The 25,193-nt window shown below is 36.3% G+C and overlaps 2 protein-coding genes across 2 annotated transcripts in view; one reads left to right on the top strand and one right to left on the bottom strand.

The window, feature by feature from the left end:
- The window catches only part of LOC108538775 (chromodomain-helicase-DNA-binding protein 9-like), a 121,889-nt gene extending 105,507 nt beyond the window's left edge, over window positions 1-16,382 (top strand). Inside the window, 5 exon segments of the mRNA XM_017887049.1 lie at window positions 5,568-5,707; window positions 6,331-6,552; window positions 9,719-9,847; window positions 13,012-13,116; window positions 15,498-16,382. Of these exon segments, the coding sequence (XP_017742538.1) occupies window positions 5,568-5,707; window positions 6,331-6,552; window positions 9,719-9,847; window positions 13,012-13,116; window positions 15,498-16,382 (1,481 nt within the window).
- LOC108538774 (golgin subfamily A member 6-like protein 6) overlaps window positions 1-25,193 on the bottom strand; it is a gene marked incomplete at its 5' end in the record, with an annotated part of 48,468 nt that overhangs the window by 2,627 nt on the left and 20,648 nt on the right. The window contains 2 exons of the mRNA XM_017887048.1: window positions 4,106-4,191; window positions 19,648-19,754. The remainder of the gene's footprint in view (window positions 1-4,105; window positions 4,192-19,647; window positions 19,755-25,193) is intronic.

Below are 25,193 nucleotides of genomic sequence, written 5' to 3'. Positions count from 1 at the left end.
TAGATGCTTGTAACAAAATTTATTTTTCCTTCGTTGCTGCCTCTTAAGCCTATAAAGTAATCAATATAATTTTAAATCTTAATAAATATTTTTTGGAAGTTTTAACATGACATTTTAAAGCATAAAGGGCAGTTTTCATTTTGGGGCCTTGAGTAGTTGGGTGGGACCATCATTTTGTCAAGTTGCTTCATACAAGTAAAAGTTCAAACTGCATTTCAGTATCACAGATTAATGGTGATTGGTAGAAGAAGTTAAAAGAGAAGTTTTAAAAAGACTTTAGAAATTGTACAGTCCAGGCATCTACAGGATACAGGTGTTGTTTATGACTAATCCCTAAAAGGTAATCATTCATCCTCATGGAATACTTATAGAAACAAGGTTCCTTAATTAGCCCTTTTTATTGTTGGGCAGCTCAAATTGTCAGAAAATTCCTCTATTTGGAAGTAAATTTTGCCTCCTATAGGATCTTGTTAATTATCGAAGTTCTATCTTTAAAAGGCAATGCATAATTAACCTAATCCTGTGTCTACATGATAAATTTTAGCATTTTGAAAGCAGTTATCAGATCTCCCCTCCAAACTGTCTTTCTTCTAATCTTTTGGCAATTTGAATCAACAAATATTTATTAAATACCTAATTGATGCCATGTGCTGTGTACTCTGTAGGCATTGAGGAATACATTAGACATTGGTTTTAGTTTTTGTTTTGTTTTGGATTTCTGTAGAGATAGTGTCTCACTATATTGCCTAGGCTGATCGCGAACTCCTGATCTCAAACAATCCTCCCACCTGGCCTCCCAAAGCTCTGAGATTATAGGCATGAGCCACCACGCCCAGCCTGTTTTTGTTTTATCTTAGTACTTTAATTTATCTGTGTTATTCTAAAAGTGTGATGTCAAGAACTGAGAATGAAAATTAAAAAAAAAAAAAATTGAGAGGCTGGGCGCAGTGGCTCACACCTATAATCCCAGCACTTTGAGAGGCCGAGGAGGGCAGATCACAAGGTCAGGAGATCGAGACCATCCTGGCTAACACGGTGAAACCCCGTCTCTACTAAAACTACAAAATTTAGCTGGGCGTGGTGGCGGGCGCCTGTAGTCCCAGCTCTTAGGGAGGCTGAGGCAGGAGAATGGCGTGAACCTGGGAGGCAGAGCTTGCAGTGAGCCAAGATTGTGCCACTGTACTCCAGCCTGGGTGACAGAGCAAGACTCCGTCTTAAAAAAAAAAAAAAAAAATTGAGAATGATACTCAAGATCAGCTGAGTCTTAATGTGTGGACCACAACATACTGATCTCCTAAAGTACTAGTTGTCAATTCAAGCAGATGAGTGTCTTGAATTTCCTTTATACCTTCTTTGTGCATAAAGCTAAACACTGTACTTCAGTATTCTAAGTCTAGTTGCCAAGCAATACATGCTGTATTATGAGTGTTGTCTTGAATTGATCACTATTTCCAAATGCTGCTATTACCACTTCTTAAATTATAAATTAGTTTAGCTTCATCAGCATCAGTTTGGTCTCTTGTGGATTCATTAACCATTCAATGTAATTCTCCAATTAGTAGACCTTTAGACATGTATGAATTACAGTTCAAATATGAATCAGCAATGCCTCTATTACTGAAGAATAAATCCCCCAAATTATGCTTTACAATTACAGTCACCCAAGTTATGCCTTACAGTTAACAATTTTGTTATCAAGGAGCCTTTTTCTTTTTTCCACCAGAAAATGGTAACAAATGGGGAAGATAAGCTATGGGCTCTTTTGCCCAACCTAAGTGGGGCTTAATAATACCACTACTCTTACTGTTTAAAACTCCACTATAAAGTGAGATTGATACTTCTATTGCCTGAACATTTTATTGCTATTGCAGCTGAAGATTGTATAGCCTTTGCCTCTAAGTAATTCTTTGGTAAATAATACTGTTTTTAATAATATCAATAGTAGGAGTCTGGCATGGTGGCACATGCCTATAATCCCAGAACTTTGGGAGGCCGAGGCAGGTGGATCACCTGAGGGTCAGGAGTTCAAGACCAGCCTAATTGACCTGGTGAAACCCTGTCTCTACTAAATACAAAAAAAAAAAAAAAGCTAAGCTTGGTGGCGCATGCCTGGATTCCCAGCTACTCAGGAGGCTGAGGCAGGAGAACCCCTTGAATCCGGGAGGCGGAGGTTGCAGTGAGCCAAGATTGGGCCATTGCACTCCAGCCTGGGCAACAAGAGCGAAACTCTGTCTCAAAAACAATAATAATAATAATATCAATAGTAATTATGCCAAGTGTGGTGGCTCACACCTGTAATCCCAGGACTTAAGGAGGCTGAGGCAGGAGGATTGCTTGAGTCCAGGAGTTCAAGACCAATCCTGGCAACATAGCAAGACCCATCTCTGAAAAAAATTTAAAAGTTAGCTGGGTATGGTGGTATGCCCCTGTAGTTCTAGCTACTTGGGAAGCTAAGGTGGAAGGATCACTTGATCTCAGGAGGAATACCTGAGCCATGGTTGTGCCACTGCACTCCAAGGTGACAGAGCAAGACCCTATCTCAAAGAAAAAAAATAATAACAATAAAGTAACATGACTTTTGTGGCTATACAAAATATTTAAAACCTCAAGTATTCACCCTAGATACAGTTATTATCTAAGCATTTTATCTCATCCATCTTAATAATTGCAAATATGAAACCTAGATCTTTCTTCCTATGTTACTTTTGGGAAATCTGTTAACATTTTTGAGCCTTACTTTTCCTGTTTGTGAAATGAAGGGTGTGGGGATGAGAGAGATGATATTGTTAGATGGATTAAATAAAATAATATATATATATAGTGGCCAATAAAGAGCTTGGCACACAATGGGATGCCAAACAGATGTTAAAATTTGGTACTCATAGGTTTTAGAATTAGATGTTTAACAGATGCTATTATTACAATTCTTCATTTTCCAAAGGCTGTGCCTTTTGTATTCTTGTGTAATTACCCCCTGGAAACCCTTGAGTAAAGATACCAGATGTAATGTAATTTCATTAATGAAGGAGAGTAAAATAGCATAGATTATAACAAGAAGACAAAACTGAAGAGCTCATTCCAAAAACTACCTGGAATAGTGAATAGAGGATGGCAGAACCAAGCAACCTGGGGTTTTTAATTCTGTCATTTACTGGATATTGTGACATTGAGCAAGTGGGTTAATGTTTCCATCTCATTTATAAAATGAGCTTAATAATCCCTCTCTATTTCTGTTTTGTTTTTGATGATTTGAGATAGCATTTCTAAAGCTTAGTACAGTATCTGGCACTTAAGCATTCAATACAAAGAAGCTATTTTTAAAATAGTGTTATATGCATCTAAAATAAAGACAACACAGACTTCAAAGTTGAATCTTACATTTGGATTCTGGCTTAAATGAATTGCTAATGTTTATTAAAATCAGCCTCAGAAATAAGTCAGGGTAGTATATAATTAAAATGAAGAGTTAATCAAATAGAATATGTTTGTAAATGTACACTTTGGTAGAAACCAGATGTTTTTTCCATAGATAATTATATTAAGTACTTCTGGTTTTTATATAGTACAGGGATTACACTAAAGGTAAAGTAAAAGAAATGTAAGACACTATCTCCTCCTTTTAGTTGATTAGTAGACAAGACACGCACATTAAAATATTAGACAATACATTCAATATTTTGCTACATAGAACATTATAGTTAATAAACGCTGGAAAAGGGGAAAGTCATTGCTTTCTGGAAGCTTAGCCAGAGTCCTGTAGAAGAGGTGGGATTGAACAGGATTTGATAAGAGGACAACTAAATAATTGTCTTTCTAGAAAATAGGGTTGTTAGAAGGGGTAAAAGAAGGGCAGGGAATAGCATGAAACAGACTGGATGTCAGGAAAATGGTGTGATTTTGTGATGAGACCTTGCTAGTGTGTAAATTCTTACTGGGACAGATGTGTAGATCAAATCTTGCTTAGGAAAGCTGAATCTTAAGTTATGGAAAGCATCAGAAACAGACCTAGGACAGGGGTCAGAGGTTGAGAATCATGTTGATTCAAAGCAGTTCGTTTGTGTTAGAATAGGAAGACATGAGAAGTATGAAACAGAATGGTACTTACCATATGAACTAAGTACCTTTTTGAAATTGAGATGGGAGGAAGGTTATGACTTCTGCGAAGTTACACAGCTCCCCAGAAGGCAACACCTTATTCAGGAATACACAAGACTTCCTCAATAAATTATCCTTGAATGATTGAAAATGCATTTTTCGTTATAAACATGTAAACTATTTTAAACAAGCATCTCACCTTTAATAGTATGTCCTTTTAATAAGAGAATTCAAGATTATGTACTCTTTAAGAAAAAGTATTTTATTCATCTTTAAACCATCATACTGCCTAGTACATAGCTACTTAATAAAATATCTATTAGAAAAATTGATGAATGCACAGAACTGCTTCATTCATACCCCTTACAGACATTTTTGTTGAGTGCCTACTGAAATGAGAGAAGTCAGTTTAATTTGGTGACTAAAAAGTTACTTATATCTTAAAGAAAATACCTTAAGTAGGTTGGGGCAGGAATGGACTATGGGAAATCGAAGAACTATTTACTCATGAAAAAAAGAAGCACAAGAGAGATCAGTCTTTTAAAAGTTTTAACGTTATAAAATAGACAGTGTTTTTTTTTCTGAGACAGAGTCTCATTCTGTTGCCCAGGCTGGAGTGCAGTGGCGTGATCTCGGCTCACAGCAACCTCCGCCTCCCGGATTCAAGTGATTATTGTGCCTCAGCCTCCCAAGTAGCTTGTATTACAGGTGCCCGCCACCACGCCCAGCTGATTTTTGTATTTTTAGTAGAGACATGGTTTTGCCGTGTTGGCCAAGCTGGTCTTGAACTCCTGACCTCAGGTGATCCACCCACCTCGGTCTTCCAAAGTTCTGGGATTACAGGCATGAGCCACTATGCCCGGCCAAAAGTTTAACATTTGTTTGTTTGAGTTAGGCCATATTTTTAAGTTTAGAAAAATCTGGCTGGGTACAGTGGCTCACTTGGGAGGCTGAGGCAGAAGAATGGCGTGAACCCGGGAGGCGGAGCTTGCAGTGAGCCGAGATCATGCCACTGCACTCCAGCCTGGGCGACACAGCGAGACTCTGTCTCAAGAAAAAAAAAAAAAGAATGATGTAGAAAAGATATTTGGCACAAAAGCAGAGACAAATGATTAAAAAAAAAAAGCTTTTGAAATTATAGGAACTAACGGGTTCAAAGAAAGGGGAAATGTTATCTTAGGAAAATGTTATCCTAGGAAAAAGGCATGCTTCCTTCTCCAAGGAAGGAAGAGAAGATGTGTAAATATCGGGAAAAAAAATAGAGAAGACCGGTCAAAAATTGAAAGAGGCCTAGGTTGTAATTCTTCAGGTTTTTAAATGAGAAGTGGGGATGATATTTTTAGTCCAAAAGTTTCTACATTAAAGATGTATAAAATAAGAACTAACACTTACATATATTTAGGAAAGGGATTACTTTCAATTTGTTTAAGAACTAAATTTGTGTCACCATTTTGCATTTTTAATTCAATTAGGTACTTCCATTCAACCAACCCTTGGTGCCAATGGTGTGATATTAGACAACCAGCCTATAGTCAAAAAAAGGCGAGGAAGGAGGAAGAATGTAGAAGGTGTTGACATCTTCTTTTTTAACAGAAGTAAACCACCTAATCATGTAAGTAAAGCAGTACTTGAAAACTGACCCTTGGGTTCAAAATTCAATACTAGTAAATATACATATTATTGTTTTGTGAATATTTTATAGACTATTAATAAGAAAATTAGGGCTGGGCGCGGTGGCTCAAGCCTGTAATCCCAGCACTTTGGGAGGCCGAGACGGGCGGATCACGAGGTCAGGAGATCAAGACCATCCTGGCTAACACGGTGAAACCCCGTCTCTACTAAAAAATACAAAAAATTAGCCGGGCGAGGTGGCGGGCACCTGTAGTCCCAGCTACTTGGGAGGCTGAGGCAGGAGAATGGCGTAAACCCGGGAGACGGAGCTTGCAGTGAGCTGAGATCCGGCCACTGCACTCCAGCCTGGGCGACAGAGCGAGACTCCATCTCAAAAAAAAAAGAAAGAAAGAAAGAAAGAAAATTAGAAGTATGCCATATAGTTTTAGATGATATCTTAGAATCTTAGCACTGTCCAAGAGTGATAAAAATTTTAAGTTTAAAAGATTTAGCAGAATTTTTAGCAACAACTTATTTTTTCTCTTCAAAAATAATTACTTTATTGAATCAGTATTAGAATGATAAAGTATGGAAATAAAGATTCCATTTGGTGTTTTTTTACAGGTTTCTTTAGGCTTAACCTCCTCACAGATCTCCACAGGGATAAATCCAGCATTATCCTACACTCAGCCTCAAGGAATTCCTGATACAGAAAGTCCAGTTCCAGTTATTAATCTTAAAGATGGAACAAGACTTGCAGGAGATGATGCACCAAAGAGAAAGGATTTGGAAAAATGGCTTAAGGAGCACCCAGGTTATGTGGAAGATTTGGGAGCTTTTATTCCTGTAGGTGACACCTTAAAACTCTTGTTATATTTTATTGCTATGAATTGTCAGATCTATCATGATGAAGCATAAATTCTCATCCACTTATGCTAAATATGTGCTCTGCCTAAGACCTAGGAGAATTAGCAGGAAAAAATAATTACCATCCTTCCCATGATACAATACAATGTTATTTTCCATTTTTCCGTTCTGCATTCAATGAGTATTTAATAATAAAAATTACTTCCAATATAGAGAACCATGTTAGACCCAGTGAAGGCTGCTAAGGTACAAAACTTCCAATCCTTTCTCGAGCAGTTTATTTTAAAATAATAATGATTATAGTAAACGTGTATTGAAACTTAACTATGTACCTGCAGTTATGCTGACATACTTATGCACACAACATGCATTACCTCATTTAACACAATAACTTGATTATGTGGCATTGTTATAACTGTTTTTTGTTTTTTTGAGAGAGTCTCGCATTGTCACCTAGGCTGGAGTACAGTGACATGATCTCGGCTCACTTCAACCTCTGCCTCCCAGATGCAAGCGATTCTCCCACCTCAGTCTCCCGAGTAGCTGGGACCACATGCCCAGCACACCACCATGCCCAGCTAACTTTTGTATTTTTCATAGAAACATGGTTTCACCATGTTGGCCAGGCTGGTCTCGAACTCCTGGCCTCAAGCAATCCACCTGCCTCAGCCTCCCAAAGTGCTAGGAATAAAGGCATGAACCACTGCACCCAGCCTGTAACTGTTTTTTAAATGAAATTAAGATACTAAAGTTTTAAGTAAATTGTCCAAGTCCACTGAGCAAACAAACTCTTAAATCCAGACTCCAAACTACTCCTCTTAAGCTCTTCTTCAAGCTATGAGTATATCTTCTATGCCTCTCCAGATGCACAGTGAGTTTATGTTAATCAAAGATGAGGCTGGGCATGGTGGCTCATGGCTGTAATCCTAGCACTTTGGGAGGCCGAAATGGGCAAATCACTTGAGTTCAGGAGTTTGAGAACAGCCTGCTCACAGGCCACCACATCGTTAATTTTTTCAGTTTTTATTTTGTAGAGACAGGCTCTCACTATCTTGCTCAGGCTGGTCTCAAACTCCTGGCTCAAGCGATCCTCCCACCTCAACCTCACAAAGTGTTGAGATTACAGGTGTGAGCCACCACACCTGGCTAAATATTGCAATTCTAAAAATAATGGGAATCCTGAGTTGAACACTGTAACTTCTTAACATGTTGAAGATAACATTCATTTATTTATTCAGTTAACAATTTTTTATTGAGTGATTAGAATGTACTACTTACTATTTTAAAAGATTGAGGATATAGCAGTAAACAATATAAAATCTTTGCCCTTATACCTATACTCTAGACTCTGAAGAATTCCCACACCTTTCTCTTTATCACTGCAAAAGGGCCTTTATTAACTTTTTAACTTTGTATATCCATTCATCATTTTACCTGCAAATATTTTATCATAATATTTTATATTACTTTATTGTAAAGATTTTGAAAACATATTCTTAAGGGCAGCATTTCTTACTCTAAAGATTATAAGATGTAATTTGTTGGCTTTCCCAAGGAAAAGCATTTTCCTATGTAAAAATCACCTTAATGATTTCTTGGATCTCACACTCTGTTGTAATATTTCTGTAGCTAAATAATTACAACATGGTGGAGAGTATACTATAATAAAGGTATGTATAAAGTCTCATGGGAACAGATGTAAGAAAAATTAACTCTGCCTAGGCAGAGTAGTTTCTGAAGAAAGATAAAGAAAATAGAGCTGATATTCGTCTGGTGGATGAAAAAAGAGTAAGTAGGCATTGACGAGGTTAACACAAGAGGAGGATGTTCTAGGAATATAGAATTACTAAGAAGATGGCCAGGTGTGGTGGCTCACGCCTGTAATCCTAGCACTTTGCGAGGCCGAGGCGGGCAGATCACCTGAAGTCAGGAGTTCAAGACCAACTGGCCAACATGGTACCCCATCTCTACTAAAAATACACAAATCAGCTGGGCATGGTGGCGGGTGCCTGTAGTCCAGCTGCTCGAGAGGCTGAGGCAGGAGAATCTCTTGAACCGGGAGGCAGAGGTTGCCGTGAGCCAAGAGCAAAACTCCATCTCAAAAAAAAAAAAAAAAGAAAAGAGGATATGACTGTAAGGCATATTCATAAAACAGTGATTAGTTTAATATTCCAGAGTATGTGGAGGAGTGAGTAGGGTAATAGTAAATGAACAATGAACAGAAGAGATGAATTGAATAGGTTTAGGCCATGATGGGACTGGTATGCTAAGCTGAAGAATTTGAGCGTTGGTTTCCTGAAAATATTTTTAATTGGCTGGAAATACCTGCAAACATTAAGCCCTGTTTTGTTAATAGTTATATAGAGAAGTAGCATGGTTTGATGGGATGAGTTTTTATTTTTATTGCTAGATATGAGTTGTTGGGTTTTTGTTTGTTTTTGTTTTGAGACAGGGCCTCACTTTGTGCCCAGGCTGGAGTGCAGTGGCACATTCATGGCTCACTGAAGCCTTAACCTCCCATGCCCAAGCAGTCCTCCCATCTCAGCCCCCACAAATACTTGGGACTATAGGCATACACCACCATGGCCAGCTAATTTTTTGATTTTTTGTAGAGACAGGTTCTCGCCATATTGCCCGGGCTTAACTTTTTTAACGTATAATTTGAAGAAAAGATTGATGTGATACTTTTTGTTACAATAATGTTTGGCCAGGCACCGTGGCTCACATCTGTAATCCCAGCACTTTGGGAGTCCAGGACAGGAAGATAGCTTGAGCCCAGGAGTTCAAGATCAGCCTGGGCAACGTGGCAAAACTTTCATCTCTACAAAAAATAAAAAACATTAGCCACGCATGGTGGCACACAGCTGTGGTCCCAGCGACTTGAGAGACTGAGGTGTGAGGATCACTTGAGCCTGGGATGTCAAGGCTGCAGTGAGCTGGGATCACACCACTATTCTCCAGCCTGGGCAACAGAGCAAGACCCTGTCTCAAAAAAAATAAATAAATAAATAAAAAGTTTAGGTATTTTAAAAATGTAAATAACCAAAAGGTAAATGCTATTAAATTTCTTGGATCAGCTCATTTTAATATCTTGAATTGTTTTGCACAAAGACTTTAAAGATATGTCTTTATCTATATATTTTAGAGAATGCAGCTTCATGAGGGAAGGCCCAAACAAAAAAGACACCGTTGCAGAAACCCCAATAAACTAGATGTGAATAGTCTCACTGGAGAAGAACGTGTTCAACTGATTAACAGAAGAAATGCTAGAAAGGTATTTTAATGTTTTTTTCTTAATCTTTTTTATTGATTTCAATATTTAAGAGATCTCCAGAACACCTTATTTCATTATTCAGTAGTGTTTTCTAATAGACCTGGAAATGAGTTGAATCTCAGATTCTGAGGGAAGACATGCAGTATAATTTTATGCAGTCTAATTTCAAATCTCACTTCATTAGCTAAGCTATTACATGAAATAAGCAAGTCATTTAACACATCTATGCCTAAGCAGTGCCATTGCATATAGTTTTACACTCATACAAGGGTACTACATCAAAAGCAGTCATTCTCACCAGGGGTAGTTTCACCTCTCAAGGAATATTTGGCAGTGTCTGGAGACATCTTTGGTAACCACAAGGAGAGGATACTACTGGTATCTAGTGGGTAGAAGCCAGAGAAGCTGCTAAACCTCCTACAGTACATAGGACAACCCCCACAATACCAATTTACAATGTCTGTACTGTAAAGTTGAGAAATTCTCATCTAAGAAGACACCATTCACATAGCCGCCATACATTTATTTATTTATCACTGCAGTTTTCTGTCAGATGACCTTAACATGTCTTTTTCTATCAAAATCAGCATATTACATAATTTCTGATTGATGAAAACAGAATATCTTAAAGGTACCTTGTAGACTAATGCCACCTTTGTGGCTTATCTTCTTTTACTGAATGATGAATGATAGAGTGGAGATTTTTCAGAAATAGACTTACATAGATTTCTTGTTTTATGTTTGGATTAATATGTTTCTCTTTTACCTCACAAAATAAACAATAGAAACTTGTGACACTGTTTTGTATATGTATAGCTTTGACACACTTTTTTAATTCCGATGAGCAAGCAACAAAATAAATAGAAAAGAAAAAATGGCGTCAGTGTAAGAACATCACATTTCTCATTGCGTTATTTTTCTCATACACTAAATTATGTTACATAGGTCTGGTTGTGATTTACTGTCTGTTAAATGCACTCACTGTTAGGATAAAAATACCCAAAAACATTTGAATTTCTCGTAAGAAATATTGGAATTAGAAGAAAACTATTTTAAAATAACAGTTGTTTTAATATTGTTGGGTACACCAACTCTTTAAAGTTAATGTTAATTCTTCCCACAAGTTCGTAGAGACAGCGTATTCAGCTTTTGTTAGTATTTTAAAGTATGGCATACATGTCTTAAGGAAAGAACAAGGTGACATTTCAGTAGCATTTTACTTAAATTTGTGCTTGTGTAGATTTTGTTACAAATCCTACTTCATCTTATACCAAAAATTCACATTGCTAAATATTATGAATGAGTTTGTCTTAGCCAATTTTAAGGAAATGAAACAATTTGAATTTTTACTTGTTAGGTTTGATATTAAACATTCTAAATTTTATTTTTAATTGTTATAATTTCATGAGAGGTTTGTTCATGTTCCTTAATTTGTAGAGTTCCTAATTGTCTTGAGTCTCTCGGGTACAGGCTTAAGGATTGATGAGTTATTAAGGAAAAGAATCTACCTGCTAAATCCCCATAAACCCCCAAGAGGGCCTCCATTTTCAGTAGAAGCTTAATGAAGGAGATAATAAAAAAGAGAAGACAACAGAATTACAGAGACTAAGTAAATATACTTATTTCCTTAAATGTACTTATTTAAATATATAAATAAATATAAGGAGCCGGGGGTGTGGTGGTACACACCTGTAGTCCCAGCTACTCAGGAAGCTCAGGAGGGATGATTGTTTGAGCCCAGGAGCTCAAGGCTGCAGTGAACTATGATCACGCCACTGCATTCCAGCCTGGGCAACAGAGTGAGACCTTAAAAAAAAAGTGAGTGAGTCTCTTTAAAAAAAGAAGAAGAAATAAATACCGTATAAGAATACTTATGTCGGGTGCAGTGCTCGGGCCTATAATGACAGCACTTTGGGAGGCCAAGGTGGGTGGATCACCTGAGGTCAGCAGTTCAAGACCAGCCTGGTTCAATATGGTGAAACCCCATCTCTACTAAAAATACAAAAATTAGCCAGGCGTGGTGGTGGGCACCTATAATCCCAGCTACTCAGGAGGCTGAGGCAGGAGAATTGCTTGAACTTGAAAGGTGGAGGTTGCAGTGAACCAAGTACGTGCCACTGCACTCCAGCCTGAGCGACAGAGTGAGATGCTGTCTCAAAAAACAAAAAAATACTTGTAGGTAACATAACTGATCATATTAAACCCTGTCTGTATCCTATCAAGATATAGTATTTAATCATTCAAAGTGGTATAGAAGAAGAAATTATTCAAGAAATGTCTTTAGTCTCTAAAGGGACATTAACATTAAATTGGTAGGTAAAAATCATTTCTCCAAATGTAATGTTTTTCATTTAAATTTCAGAATACTATTTTGTCTCAGTGTCATATTACATTTTTTTCCAAATTATTTACTTATGATTGGTTAATTATACTTCACATATGAAAGATATGTATAATTTTATACTTTTAGGATGTCAATATATATAATCGATAACAATATTGGTTTCTGAGACCTAGGTTTGTATCCTGGCTCTAACATGTACTAGCTAACTTTAGGCAAGTTATATAAATTCTCTGAGGCTCAGTTCCTTCGTTTGAAAAACAGAAATAATACTATCTCCAAAGGAGATAGTGAGAACTAAAATAAATTATACATTTAAAGTACTTAGCACAATACTTGGCATATAATAACTTATGTTTATTATGTGACAGGCATTATGCTAAGGCACTTGAATTGTCTCATTTTATCTTTATAAAACCCTATGAGGGAAGTATTATTGTTATCCCCATTTTACAGATCAGAAAATTGAGGCTGAAAGAAATTTACTGATTTGCTCAAGTTCACATAGCTGGTAAGTCTAACTCTAGAGGGTGTACTTTTAACTAGGCTATACTGCCTGTCTAGCATGGTAGTTATTCATTTTACTATTCTAGTTATTCTACTTAAAATATTTAAAATTTACATTATCACATGTTTATATATTACATCAGTAGTCCATATGGGTCATGGTGGCCCTTTTTAATATAATCATAAAGATTATCTAAGGTGGTTCAAAAAATATGTATTTTAAGGAAATAAACTCTGTAGCGCATAGAATAAAAGCAAGCAAGAGTTTTCTGTGTAATAGTGTTTTAGTATTTAACAATCTGTTTCTAATTTGCAGGTTGGAGGTGCATTTGCTCCCCCTTTGAAAGATTTATGTAGATTCCTAAAAGAAAATTCAGAATATGGAGTAGCTCCTGAATGGGGAGATGTTGTTAAGCAATCTGTGAGTATTTTATGAATACTAACTTATACATTATTTTCAAATTAGGTGCCATTCAATTATATCTTAGATTAATTATAATTAATAAAATATTCCATGAACTTGTGAGAGCATTTTTTCAGTTCTCAATTTTTATTTTGCAGTACACGTTGCAAATTTCTCAGATGCTTCTCAGGTTAGAACAGAGAATCAATAAATAATGATTTGTTTTTACATTAACCTCTAAGATACCATTTGAATGATGCCACAAAGAGTAATCAAATATATGAGCAAATATATAAGGATAATTGAAAATAAACTAATAGTTCATTAAGATTCTGGAAAACTGTGCAATTTTTTTTTCTTTTTTTTTTTTTAAGACAGGATCTCTCTCTGTTGCCCAGGCTGGAGTGCAGTGGTGCAATCTTGGCTCACTTCAACCTTTGCCTCCTGGGTTCAAGTGATTCTTATGCCTCAGCCTCCCAAGTAACTGGGACAACAGGTGCCACCAACACACCTGGCTAATTTTTTTATTTTTAGTAGAGATGATATTTCGCCATGTTGGCCAGGCTGGTCTTGAACCCCTGGCCTCAAGTGATCCACCCACCTCAGCCTCCCACTGTGCTAGGATTACAGGCCTAAGCCACCATTCCCAGCCTAGGCAACTATTTTAAAAATTATATCTTAGGCCTAGTGCAGTGGCTCACCCCTGTAATTCCAGCACTTTGGGAGGCCGAGGCGGGTGGATTACCTGAGGTCAGGAGTTCAAGACCAGCTGGCCAACACAGAGAAACCCTGTCTCTACTAAAAATACAAAAATTAGCCAGGCATGGTGTTGTGCACCTGTAGTCCCAGCTAAGGCTGAGGCAGGACAATCACTTGAACCCAGGAGGCAGAGGTTGCAGTGAGCCAATATTGCACCACTGAATTCCAGCTTGGGCAACAGAGGCAAGACTCCATCTCAAAAATAAATAAATAAACAAATAAATAAAATAAATTAGATCTTAGAAGAACATCTAAAAGGAGTAAAAGTTCACAGTATATTAAAAGCAGTAGTATTTAAGCTCTTGGGATAGTAAAGCCTACACATATGCTAATGGTCAATAATTAATAGGTATTATTCTTACAGGTCTCCAAATGGAAAGGGCAGGCTATAAAACTAAGTTCGGTGTGATTCTACTTTTTTGTTTCAGAAAGGGAGGTGGGGGGAATTATAGAATGTGTATAATTGCACAAGGAAAAAATAGAACACATACTGAAGTGTTAGCCATGGTTATCTCTGAATGATGAGTTGATGGATGATTTTTTTTTTTAAATTTTTTGTTGTGTTTTCTGCAGTGAACCCTGATGCCTTTGTAAAGAGAAAAAATTAGTTGATTCAATTCAAAACAAAATTAAACAATAGGCGAATGAGTCTTGTCTTAAACCACTATCTAGAACTGCACTGTCACAAACAGTAGCCCCTCAGTAGCCACAAATAGGCACATGTGGCTGTTGAGTACTTGAAATGTGAATTAACATTAACTGTAAAATACACAGTGGTTTTGGATTTTGAAGACTTTGTTGGAAAAAAAGAATGTAAAGTATCTCAATTTCTATAGATTACATATTGAAGTGACAATATTTGGATTATGTTCTATTAAATAGACTGTGTTACTAAAATTAATGTCACCTATTTCTGTTTTACATATTTTAAATGTGGCTCCTATAAAATTTTAAGTTACCTATATGGCTTACATTATATTTCTATTAGATAGTGCTGGTCCAGGGATTCTAAACTCCTAAAACTTCTGAGAGTTCTGGGACCCAGAAAATCATGGGAGAATTACATGAAAGTAGCATAGATTGTTCTCTGTTGTCCTGGACTTTATGGTTCCCAATCTGCAAGTGCTACTGCAGGTGATCTTACCCCCTTTGAGTATCCTTTTGAGCATGGCTCTATCTCCTTTATTCCCAAAGTGGCAGCAAAATAATTCATATGAAGCATCTTACTTTAACCTTTCACTTTCTCTATTCCTTCTTTATTGTTCTTTCCAGTTAGAAGGGAGCCACTTCTTTGGTCTTCTAGAACAAGCGATGATGTGAAACATGTAAGGGTTATGGAAGTACCCATGAAACAATTTTTTTGAACCTTGTATTTTCTAGAATTATAATCTTATGTTTTACAGGATGGAGGAAGGCTAAAGACCTCTTTACTCACTTATTCTGTGATAAAATGAAAAGTGGAAGAGCTGTTTGAAGCTACCACTTATATAAAATTAGGTTATTGCTATTATAATTGATTATTTAATATCAGTACAGAATAAATTTACAAATAATTGCCTTTTTTCATGGTTATTTGTGTGATAAGCTAATAGCTCTTTATTCTCATGTAGGGATTATTAATGAATATATATTTCTTCCAGGGATTTCTTCCAGAAAGCATGTATGAACGTATTCTCACTGGTCCCGTGGTGAGAGAGGAAGTAAGCAGGCGGGGGAGACGGCCTAAAAGTGGAATTGCAAAGGCCACAGCAGCAGCAGCAGCTGCTGCATCTGCCACCAGTGTTTCAGGCAATCCTTTGTTAGCCAATGGATTACTTCCAGGTGTGGATCTCACAACTCTTCAGGCCTTACAACAAAACCTACAAAACTTGCAGTCACTGCAAGTAACTGCAGGGTTGATGGGAATGCCTACTGGCCTTTCTTCTGGAGGAGAAGCTAAAAACATGGCTGCTATGTTCCCCATGCTGCTGTCAGGAATGGCTGGATTACCAAATCTATTGGGCATGGGAGGACTCCTGACAAAGCCTACGGAATCTGGGACAGAAGACAAAAAGGGAAGTGACTCTAAGGAGTCAGAAGGAAAAAAAGAAAGGACAGAGAGCCAAAGTTCAGAGAATGGTGGAGAAAACTCTGTGTCAAGTTCTCCTTCCACGTCCTCTACTGCTGCATTAAATACAGCTGCAGCTGCCAACCCATTAGCTCTTAACCCACTATTACTATCTAATATACTTTATCCAGGGATGCTTCTCACTCCAGGCCTTAATCTTCATATTCCAACTTTGTCCCAGTCCAATACTTTTGATGTACAAAACAAAAACAAAAATAGTGACTTAGGCTCGTCTAAGTCTGTAGAAGTAAAGGAAGAAGATTCCAGAATTAAAGATCAGGAAGACAAAGGAGGAACTGAACCAAGTCCTCTCAATGAAAACAGCACAGATGAGGGTTCAGAGAAAGCTGATGCTTCATCTGGATCTGATAGTACATCATCGTCATCTGAGGATTCAGATTCTAGTAATGAAGACTGATTCCCAGACTCTGCACTTAAAATATGAATGAACTGATTTTGGATTTTTTCTTTAATAGTTAATTGTAAATACCCGAGTGTTGAGTGCATCAATAACTTACTGACCGAACATTTCAGTTATTTGTTTAGAAGTGCAAACTGCTTTCAGAGACGTTTTGCATGTAATATTTCTTAAGATTCATAAGTTTCTGAACTCGTATGTACTATCAAATACATAAAGGTGTAAAATTACAACAAAAGGCATTATAATTTTGTTGGGGGTTAATTTTATGAAAATTATGCTCAATAAGAGTTGTATATTTAATATATTTGCAGTGAACACAGAATACTTTATGCATATTACTGATTTAATTTGAATATAGTTTTACAGCCTCCTTGACACCTATAATTTACAGATCAAAACTCAGCAATAATTTGGGCAGCTAATGAATGTCATGAAAGCTGTAGAATCTACATCACCATCCATTGCTTTAATTACATGAAAATGCTCTAGTGTTGTGATGCACTGCTGATGTTTCCAATTCAGGTACAAGTATGTTTTAAAGAAGAAATAAGTTTCCCAATCAGCCAATTTAACTGGCTACCTGTTACCTCAGCTGAGTTAGTTTAGGAAGTTTACATTCGTTTCTAATTCTATACTTGTTTTCAGGGGTTTTTTAAACACATCCTATATATCATGTTAATCTGGCAAGAAATATGACTTGCTTTTTGCTGAGCTTAATTCAGATATCAGTAAAATTAAGTCATAAAATAATCATGTGTCATGTGACTTTGGCACCCTATAGACATACTTAGTTTTAACTTTTCAAAGTTTGGCCTCCTATTAGAAATAATCATGTCTCAGATGAGTAATGTCTGTTTCCAGGGTTCAGAAAAGGCAAACTCATGAAATGCCACTGAAAAGAACTTTCAACACAGCATACTTCATGTAAAAGAAATTGTTTGTTTGCTTTCTTTGTGTAGATTTCTATTTGTGTTTTATGTCATGGAAATATTCCAGAATTAACAGATAATAGTGGTAAAGTAATATGCAGATAGTCTAAATTCATTTTGAGTTTCTAGGTGTAAGCAGACAATGTTGCCCAGAATCAGTGTTGGGTTATCAGTTTATATTAAATATACTGAGTTGCCCATTTTGAAAATGCACTTTGAATAATCTCAAAAAGACGTACAAGTTATACCTACAAACCACAAAAGTGAAGCCCAAGGCTTCTGTTCAATTTCATAGAATGCTTTACCATGTAAAATTTGTCTGATATTTGATTTGTGATACAATTTCTCCTACTAAAGCTGCTATTATTCTGACAAGGTAGAGGTCCAGGTTCACCTTCATATATCATACATATTTAAAACAATTAGTACTGAATTGGACATAAAAATATTGACATTCTAAGGAGAGATATATGTTAGCATTTTTCTGGTACTCAAGTAAGTTAGTGGTAAAGTCTGCAAGGGTGTAAATTTAGGGGGAAAAAGTATCCCAGTTCTCTCCTGCAGAAAAAATACTTTCAGTATGTTTTGATAGAACTGTTGCTTTGTCATGAGTTAAGCAATTGTATCAGGTTTTCCAAGACCTTTACCAGTAAATTATGTTTCTGTATGTAAAATAACCCCTTATTAGAGAGACAGTGTTATATGTATTTACAAAATTATATAAGTTCCATTGGGATTGTATTGATTTTGTATTTTCCCAAAATAGTACTTTGAATTGATAGTCCTTTATGCAATGTCTTAGCAATAGTCTCTATAATGCCCATCCAGGAGAAGTGGGTAGTAATTCTTCATCATGAAAATGATATATTACATATTTAGTATCTTCCCTTTGCAGTATTGCACTTTTGTTTAACTAGAATACACCTATGAGATAGCCAAAGTTTTTCAAACACAGTTAACTTAGTTTGCCAGTGAAGTATTTCAACACCAACCACATTTCCCTTCCTCCCTCTAATTCTACCCACATGATCTTTATTCCTTCCTTTCCCCAATTTAAAAAAAAAAAAAGGAAAAAAAATCTCTAGATCTTGTCACTAAAATCTAATTTATATCAAATTTATGAGAGAAAGTATTTTCCTAATTATGGTCAAATAAATTTGGTTAACATCCTAGTGATTCTCTTTCTATGTAATAAGGCAATTACAGTTTTCAAAGCATTAAGTCTAACATAACTTTAAACATTCTCTTAGGTTTCAAGACACTTCTATTTAATATTCATTGGGGAAAAGTTGTCCAGCTATCAGCTAAGAAAACACATGCAAATATGGTTGTGTAAAGTTAAGGGTTATAAGGAAAAAAAAATCAGTAGAATTACATAATACTAAAGTTGCAGTTGAAAGGATATCCAAGTATGTGTTGGTAGTTACTAAAGGAATTATAGCTGTTATTGCCTTGTATTTATAGACATTGTTTCAGGTTTTATGATTCAAGTCTTAGTCCAATCTTTCTTTTGGACATTTGCAATATTTACCAGTTGTGTTTTGTGTAGTCTAAATTTGCTTTCTGTAGTTGAGCAAACGTCTTAAAAAGTCATTTGTAATTTATTAAATTACTTTCTATGATGTTCTATAGAGCAAATGGAAGTTTAATTATTTTTTATTAAACATATTCTTTGACTACCCATGATGTCAGCCTCTGTACATGAGAATACTTTTTAAAATTGAATTTTATATAGAATTTATCTTATTCTAGTTACAAAAGACACCATAGTTGTAAATCTTTAAAAGGAAAATATACCTTGGAAGAATTTTAAAACAAAATTGGCTATAATTTTATCCACAGTATTTTAAATGCTGTCAATTTTTCATTTTGATTTAATTTTATTAATATTGTTCATTGTTGATATTGGTGGTTGCGAAAAAAGAAAAGCTGCTTCTTGGGCATTCAAATTATTAAACCCCAATTTTGCAGCCCAATCTCAACCTCATGCTGAACCTTAAGTATTATTTTCTTAAGTTTTTGGACTTTTAAAAAATTCAGAAATACTCAGAGATATACCTCACCTCTTTAAAGAAGTCCATTTTGGAAATCAATAATTATTTTTTTCCCTTAGTCTTAAGAGTGTTTCCTAACTCATTGCCATTGTTGGTAGTGTTCTTTGTAAACATTAAAGAAAATAGTTTTTCCTCTTATTTACAAAACTAAAACAGTGGAATCTCATACTCATTTAACCTGAACACATTCAACTACACTTTCATGTTTAGAAAACCTTGTCTTCATTTTTGTACAACATAACATATAAACACAAACCAACTGCTTCATCTAGTACTCACCCAGAGAAACAGTAGTCTGTTCCAGTGTTGGAGGAAGAATTGCCTATGTTGGACGTTTTTGAGAAGAGATACAATGTATAAAATGATGTATTCTGTTGTTTTGTGAGCTATATGAGAGAAAAGAGTGAATTTTTTTTTTAAAGATAAGGTCTTGCTCTGCCTCACCTAGGGTGGAGTGCAGTGGTGCGATCACAGCCCACTGCATCCTTGACCTGTTGGGCTCAAGCAATCCTCCCACCTCAGCCTCCTGAGTAGCTGAGAATACAGCATGCATCACCATAGCCAGCTAATTTTTCTATTTTTTGTAGAGATGGGGTTTTGCCATGTTCCCCAGGCTGATCTCAAACTCCTGGGCTCAAGCAGTCCACCCATCTCGGCCTCCCAAAGTGCTGGGATTACAGGCATGAGCCACCACACCCAGCCAAGTATGATTTTTGACTACACATAATATTCACTTTATACAATAAACTTAGAACTTAATCTCTACATAAGCTATTTACTTTAAAATTCAGAAAAGCACAAAAATATTTAAATCATCCATAAACTAAAACTACCCAGAGATAAACATTGTCAGTAATATACTCAATCTTCTGTATATCTATGTAATTTACAGGTAGTGGGTTGAGTAGTGTCATTCAGAAACTAATGTCAACCTAGAACCTGAGAATGTGGCCTTACTTTGGAAATCGGGTCTTGGCAAATGTAATTAGTTGTAGTCATGCAGGATTAGGGTGGGCCGTAAATCCAATGACTAGTGTCTTTAGAAGAAGAGCAGAAGATACTCAGAAACACTGGGAAGGCAGCTTTGTGATAAAGGAGACCAGAGGGATGTTCCTACAACTAGGGAACACCAAGGATTGCCAGCAACCACCGGAAGCTAGGAGAGAGGTAAGAAGCATTCTTCATAGCTTCCAGAAAGAACCAACATTGCCAACACCTTGATTTGGGGTTTCTAACCTGAACTGTAAGAATAAATTTCTGTTGTTTTAAGTCACCTAGTTTGTGGTAATTTGTCAGGGCAGCCCTAGGAAACTGATAGCTTTTCATATTAACTCAATGTTTCATGCTACATAATTTCTACCTGCTGTAGGCTTTGAAAAAGAAGAAAAAAAAACTTGGTGCACTGCCCTTAGTATACTGATCTATGTCAAATAAGAATCCTGCAATGTAATTTTTAATACATAGTATTGAATCATACAGATGTAATTTATTTAATCATTACTTTAAAATGGACATTTGGGGCCGGGCGCGGTGGCTCAAGCCTGTAATCCCAGCACTTTGGGAGGCCGAGACGAGCGGATCACGAGGTCAGGAGATCGAGACCATCCTGGCTAACATGGTGAAACCCCGTCTCTACTAAAAAAATACAAAAAACTAGCCGGGCGAGGTGGCGGGCGCCTGTAGTCCCAGCTACTCCGGAGGCTGAGCCAGGAGAATGGCATAAACTCGGGAGGCGGAGCTTGCAGTGAGCTGAGATCCGGCCACTGCACTCTAGCCCGGGCGACAGAGCAAGACTCCGTCTCAAAAAAAAAAATAAATAAATAAAATAAAATAAAATAAAATAAAATAAAATAAAATGGACATTTGGGTTTATGTAGACATTTTTGCATCCATCCCTAAATAATTTGCTTAATTCCTAGAACTGAAAATACTTCTCTGTTTTTAAGGATTTCAGCTTATGTTGCCACGTTTTATAATGAAGCTACTAGTAGCTATTTATACTAACATTAGAAGCATACTTTTTTTGCATGCTCACTCCCGAATCTTTACCAATGCTGTGTATTGTCTTTTTAAATAATCTTTGCCAAATTAATAGGCATAAATTACATTTTGATTTTTAAAATTAACTTATTGTTCTTTTTTCTTAGCTAAAAAAAGACATGCATATTATAAAAAATCCAAAGGGAGAGGGGAAGCACAAAGTAAAACCCCCATAATGCTGAAATTCAGAGATAATCATTAACCTTTGGGTAATTTTTCTTTGCATATACATAATATATATTTTAATAACAATGGAGTTATACCATACATACTATTTGTAACTACTTTTTTCATTGACTATATCATGACTATCTTTCCATGTCATTAAAGACTCTTCCACAACATTATTAAGGGCTTTCTAATATTCCAATATATAGATGTATTATAATTTAATACCCAATTATTAAACATTTAGATATATAATATTTCAGTTTGGGGCTATTAAGGTGTTTGTAGTTAAATATTTGCATATATTTATGACTCTTTCATTAAATATTTAGGCAGGAAATAGTTGTGTTTGAGTCTTAGAACCAGTAAGATTGTTCTATTTTATACCGCAACAGCAAAGCGAACAGGATATGTAGGATGCCTGCATTTATAATTAATTTAAATATACATTATGAATTATTCAGTTCATGTATATCATATATATGCATGATATATCACAGGCATTTTTTTCCTGTTTTGCATATTATGCAAACAGTAGATATAAGAAAACTGACTTTACTAATACCAGATAAATAGACTTTAAAACAAAAGAAAATTGCTAGAAATAAACATTTTATAATGATAGAAAAGGCCAATCTACCAGGAAAATATCACAATTATAAACATATATGCACCTAACAACAAAGCTGCACAATTCATGAAGCAAAAACTAACACAGTTGAAAGAAGAAATATACAATAAAACAAGAATAGTTGGAGACTTCAATATATCCTTTAGATAATGGATAATGTAACTTTCAATAATGGATAGAGCAACTAGGCAAAGAGTCAACAAGAAAACAGAAGACTTGAACAACACTGTAAACCACCTAAACCTAAAAGACATCTATTAAGCATTCCACTTAACAACAAAGGAATAGACATATTTCTAAAGCACACATGGAACATTTTTTAGGATGGACTATATGAAAGACCATAAAACAAATCTGAAATGTAAAAGGTTGAATCGTACAAAGTATGTTTTCCAAGCACAATAGAATAAAATTAGAATTCAATAATGAAGCTTAGAAATTCACAATTATGTGGAAATTAAACAATATACTCTTGAATAACAAATGGGTCAAAGAAGAAATCTCAGTGGAAATTAGAAAACATCTTGAGAAGAATTAAAACAACATTGCAAAACATGAGATGCAACCAAAGCAGTGCACAGTGGGAAATCTATGTTAAGGAAAAAAGTCTCAAATCAACCTGACTTTCCACCTTAAGAAACTACAAAAAGAAGATCAGTCTAAACACAAAACAAGCCAAAGTAAGGAAACAATAAAGATTTGAACAGTAATTACACAGAATAGAAAACAATAGAGAAAATAATAACAAAAGATCATTTCTGAAAAAATCAATGCTATGGTTTGACTGTGTTCCTCAAATTCATATGTCGATTGGAGGTGAGGCCTTTGGAAAGTAATTAGGATTAGATAAGGTCATCAGGATGGGGCCCCCATGATAGGACTGATGGGTTTATAAGACTAGAGAGACCTAAACTGACATAGCTGACATGTTCTTGCCCTCTTGCCATGTTATGAAGCAACAAGAAGACCCTGATCAGATGCCAGTGTGATGCTCTTAAACTTCCCAGCCTCCACACCTACAAGACATAAATTTCTTTTGTTATAAATTAACCATTCTGTGGTATTTTGTATAGTAACAGAAAATGGACTAAGGTAATCAACAAAGTGACAAAACTTCAGACTGATCAACAATAAGAAAAGACTCAAATTACTTGAATCAAAAATGAAAGAAGAGACATTCCTACTGACCTTACAGGAACATAAAGGATCATGAGGGAATATTATGAACAAGTGAATGCCAACAGATTAGATAACCTAGATGAAATGAACAAATTCCTAGAAAGACGCTACTGAAATTAAGTCAAAAAGAAATACAAAGTCTGAATAGAATTACAGTAAGTAAAGAGATTTAATTACTAATTAAAAGCAAGCTTCCCTTGAACCTTTTGTAGTTTATGAGCATGATGATTGGGTGTTCACACATATATGTGACATGTGACCCCTTGAACCTTGTTACCACGTGGGCGCATTACCCATCTGACATGAAAAAAAAGCAGCTTCCCGTAAAGAAAATCTGTGTCTTCACTGGAGAAAAAGTTAACACCTATTCACGAACTCCTCTAAAAAAAAGAAACAGGAAGTGCTCCCCTACTTGTTTTATGAGGTCAATATTACCCTGATACCAAAAGTAGACAAAGACATTGCAAAACAACTGCTGTCCAACATTCCTTGGCTATAGGCTCAAACAAAATGCTGGCAAACTGAATCCAGCAGCATATGAAAAGGACTATACATCACAGCCAAGCTGGATTTATTCAAGAAATGCAAGGTTGATCGATGTATGAGAATTAATCAATGTGATATTAATAGAATAGAAAACACACATGATTACCTCAACAGACGCAGAAAAATAATTCACAAAATCCAGTACCCTTTCATGATTAAAAAATAGAAAAAAAATTCAACAACTAGAATTAGAAGACAATTTCCTCAACCTGATAAAAGACATCTATGTAAAACCCACAACAAATACCATCCTTAATGGTGAAAGACTGAATATTTTCTCCTAAGTCAAGAACAAGACAAAGATGTTCAATCCTGCTACCTTTATTCAACATTCTTTTGAACGTTCTGCCCAGGACAATAAGGCAAGGAAAAGAAAAAAAGACATGCAGATGGGAAAAGGAAGTAAAAATATCTCTGTTTCAGATGATATGATCTTGTATATAGAAAATCTTAAGGAATGTACTAAAAAAACAGAAAACATTATTACTAGAGAACTAATAAACAAGCTTAGCAAGGTTGCTGAATATTACAGCAATATACAAATATCCATCGTATTCCCAGCTGGCTTCTTTGCAGAAATTGACCATTGTATCCTAAAATTCACATGGAAATACAAGGGAGTCAGAAATAGACAAAACAATTTTTTAAAAAGAACAAAGTTGGAGTAGTCACACTTCCTGATTTCAAAACTTACTGCGGGGTGGGGGGGGGAGTCGGAGCAAGATGGCCGAATAGGAACAGCTCTAGTCTCCAACTCCCAGCGCGAGCAACACAGAAGACCAGTGATTTCTGCATTTTCAACTGAGGTACTGGGGTCATCTCACTGGGGAGTGCCAGACAATTGGTGCTGGTCAGCTGCTGCAGCCTGACCAGCGAGAGCTGAAGCAGGGGGAGGCATCGTCTCACCTGGGAAGCACAAGGGGGAAGGGAATCCTTTTTCCTAGCCAGGGGAACTGAGACACACCACACCTGGAAAATCGGGTAATTCCCACCCCAATACTGCACTTTAAGCAAAGGGGCACACCAGGAGATTATACCCACATCTGGCCGGGAGGGTCCCACGGCCACGGAGCCTCCCTCATTGCTAGCACAGCAGTCTGCGATCTAACCGAAATGGCAGCAGCGAGGCTGGGGGAGGGGCGCCCACCATTGCTGAGGCTTAAGTAGGTAAACAAAGCCGCTGGGAAGCTCGAACTGGGTGGAGCTCACAGCAGCTCAAGGAAACCTGCCTGTCTCTGTAGACTCCACCTCTGGGGACAGG

The sequence above is a fragment of the Rhinopithecus bieti genome, unplaced genomic scaffold, assembly GCF_001698545.2.
Source record: "Rhinopithecus bieti isolate Rb0 unplaced genomic scaffold, ASM169854v2 scaffold_17240, whole genome shotgun sequence".
Lineage (NCBI taxonomy): Eukaryota > Metazoa > Chordata > Mammalia > Primates > Cercopithecidae > Rhinopithecus > Rhinopithecus bieti.
This window is presented reverse-complemented; position numbering and strand designations above follow the sequence as displayed.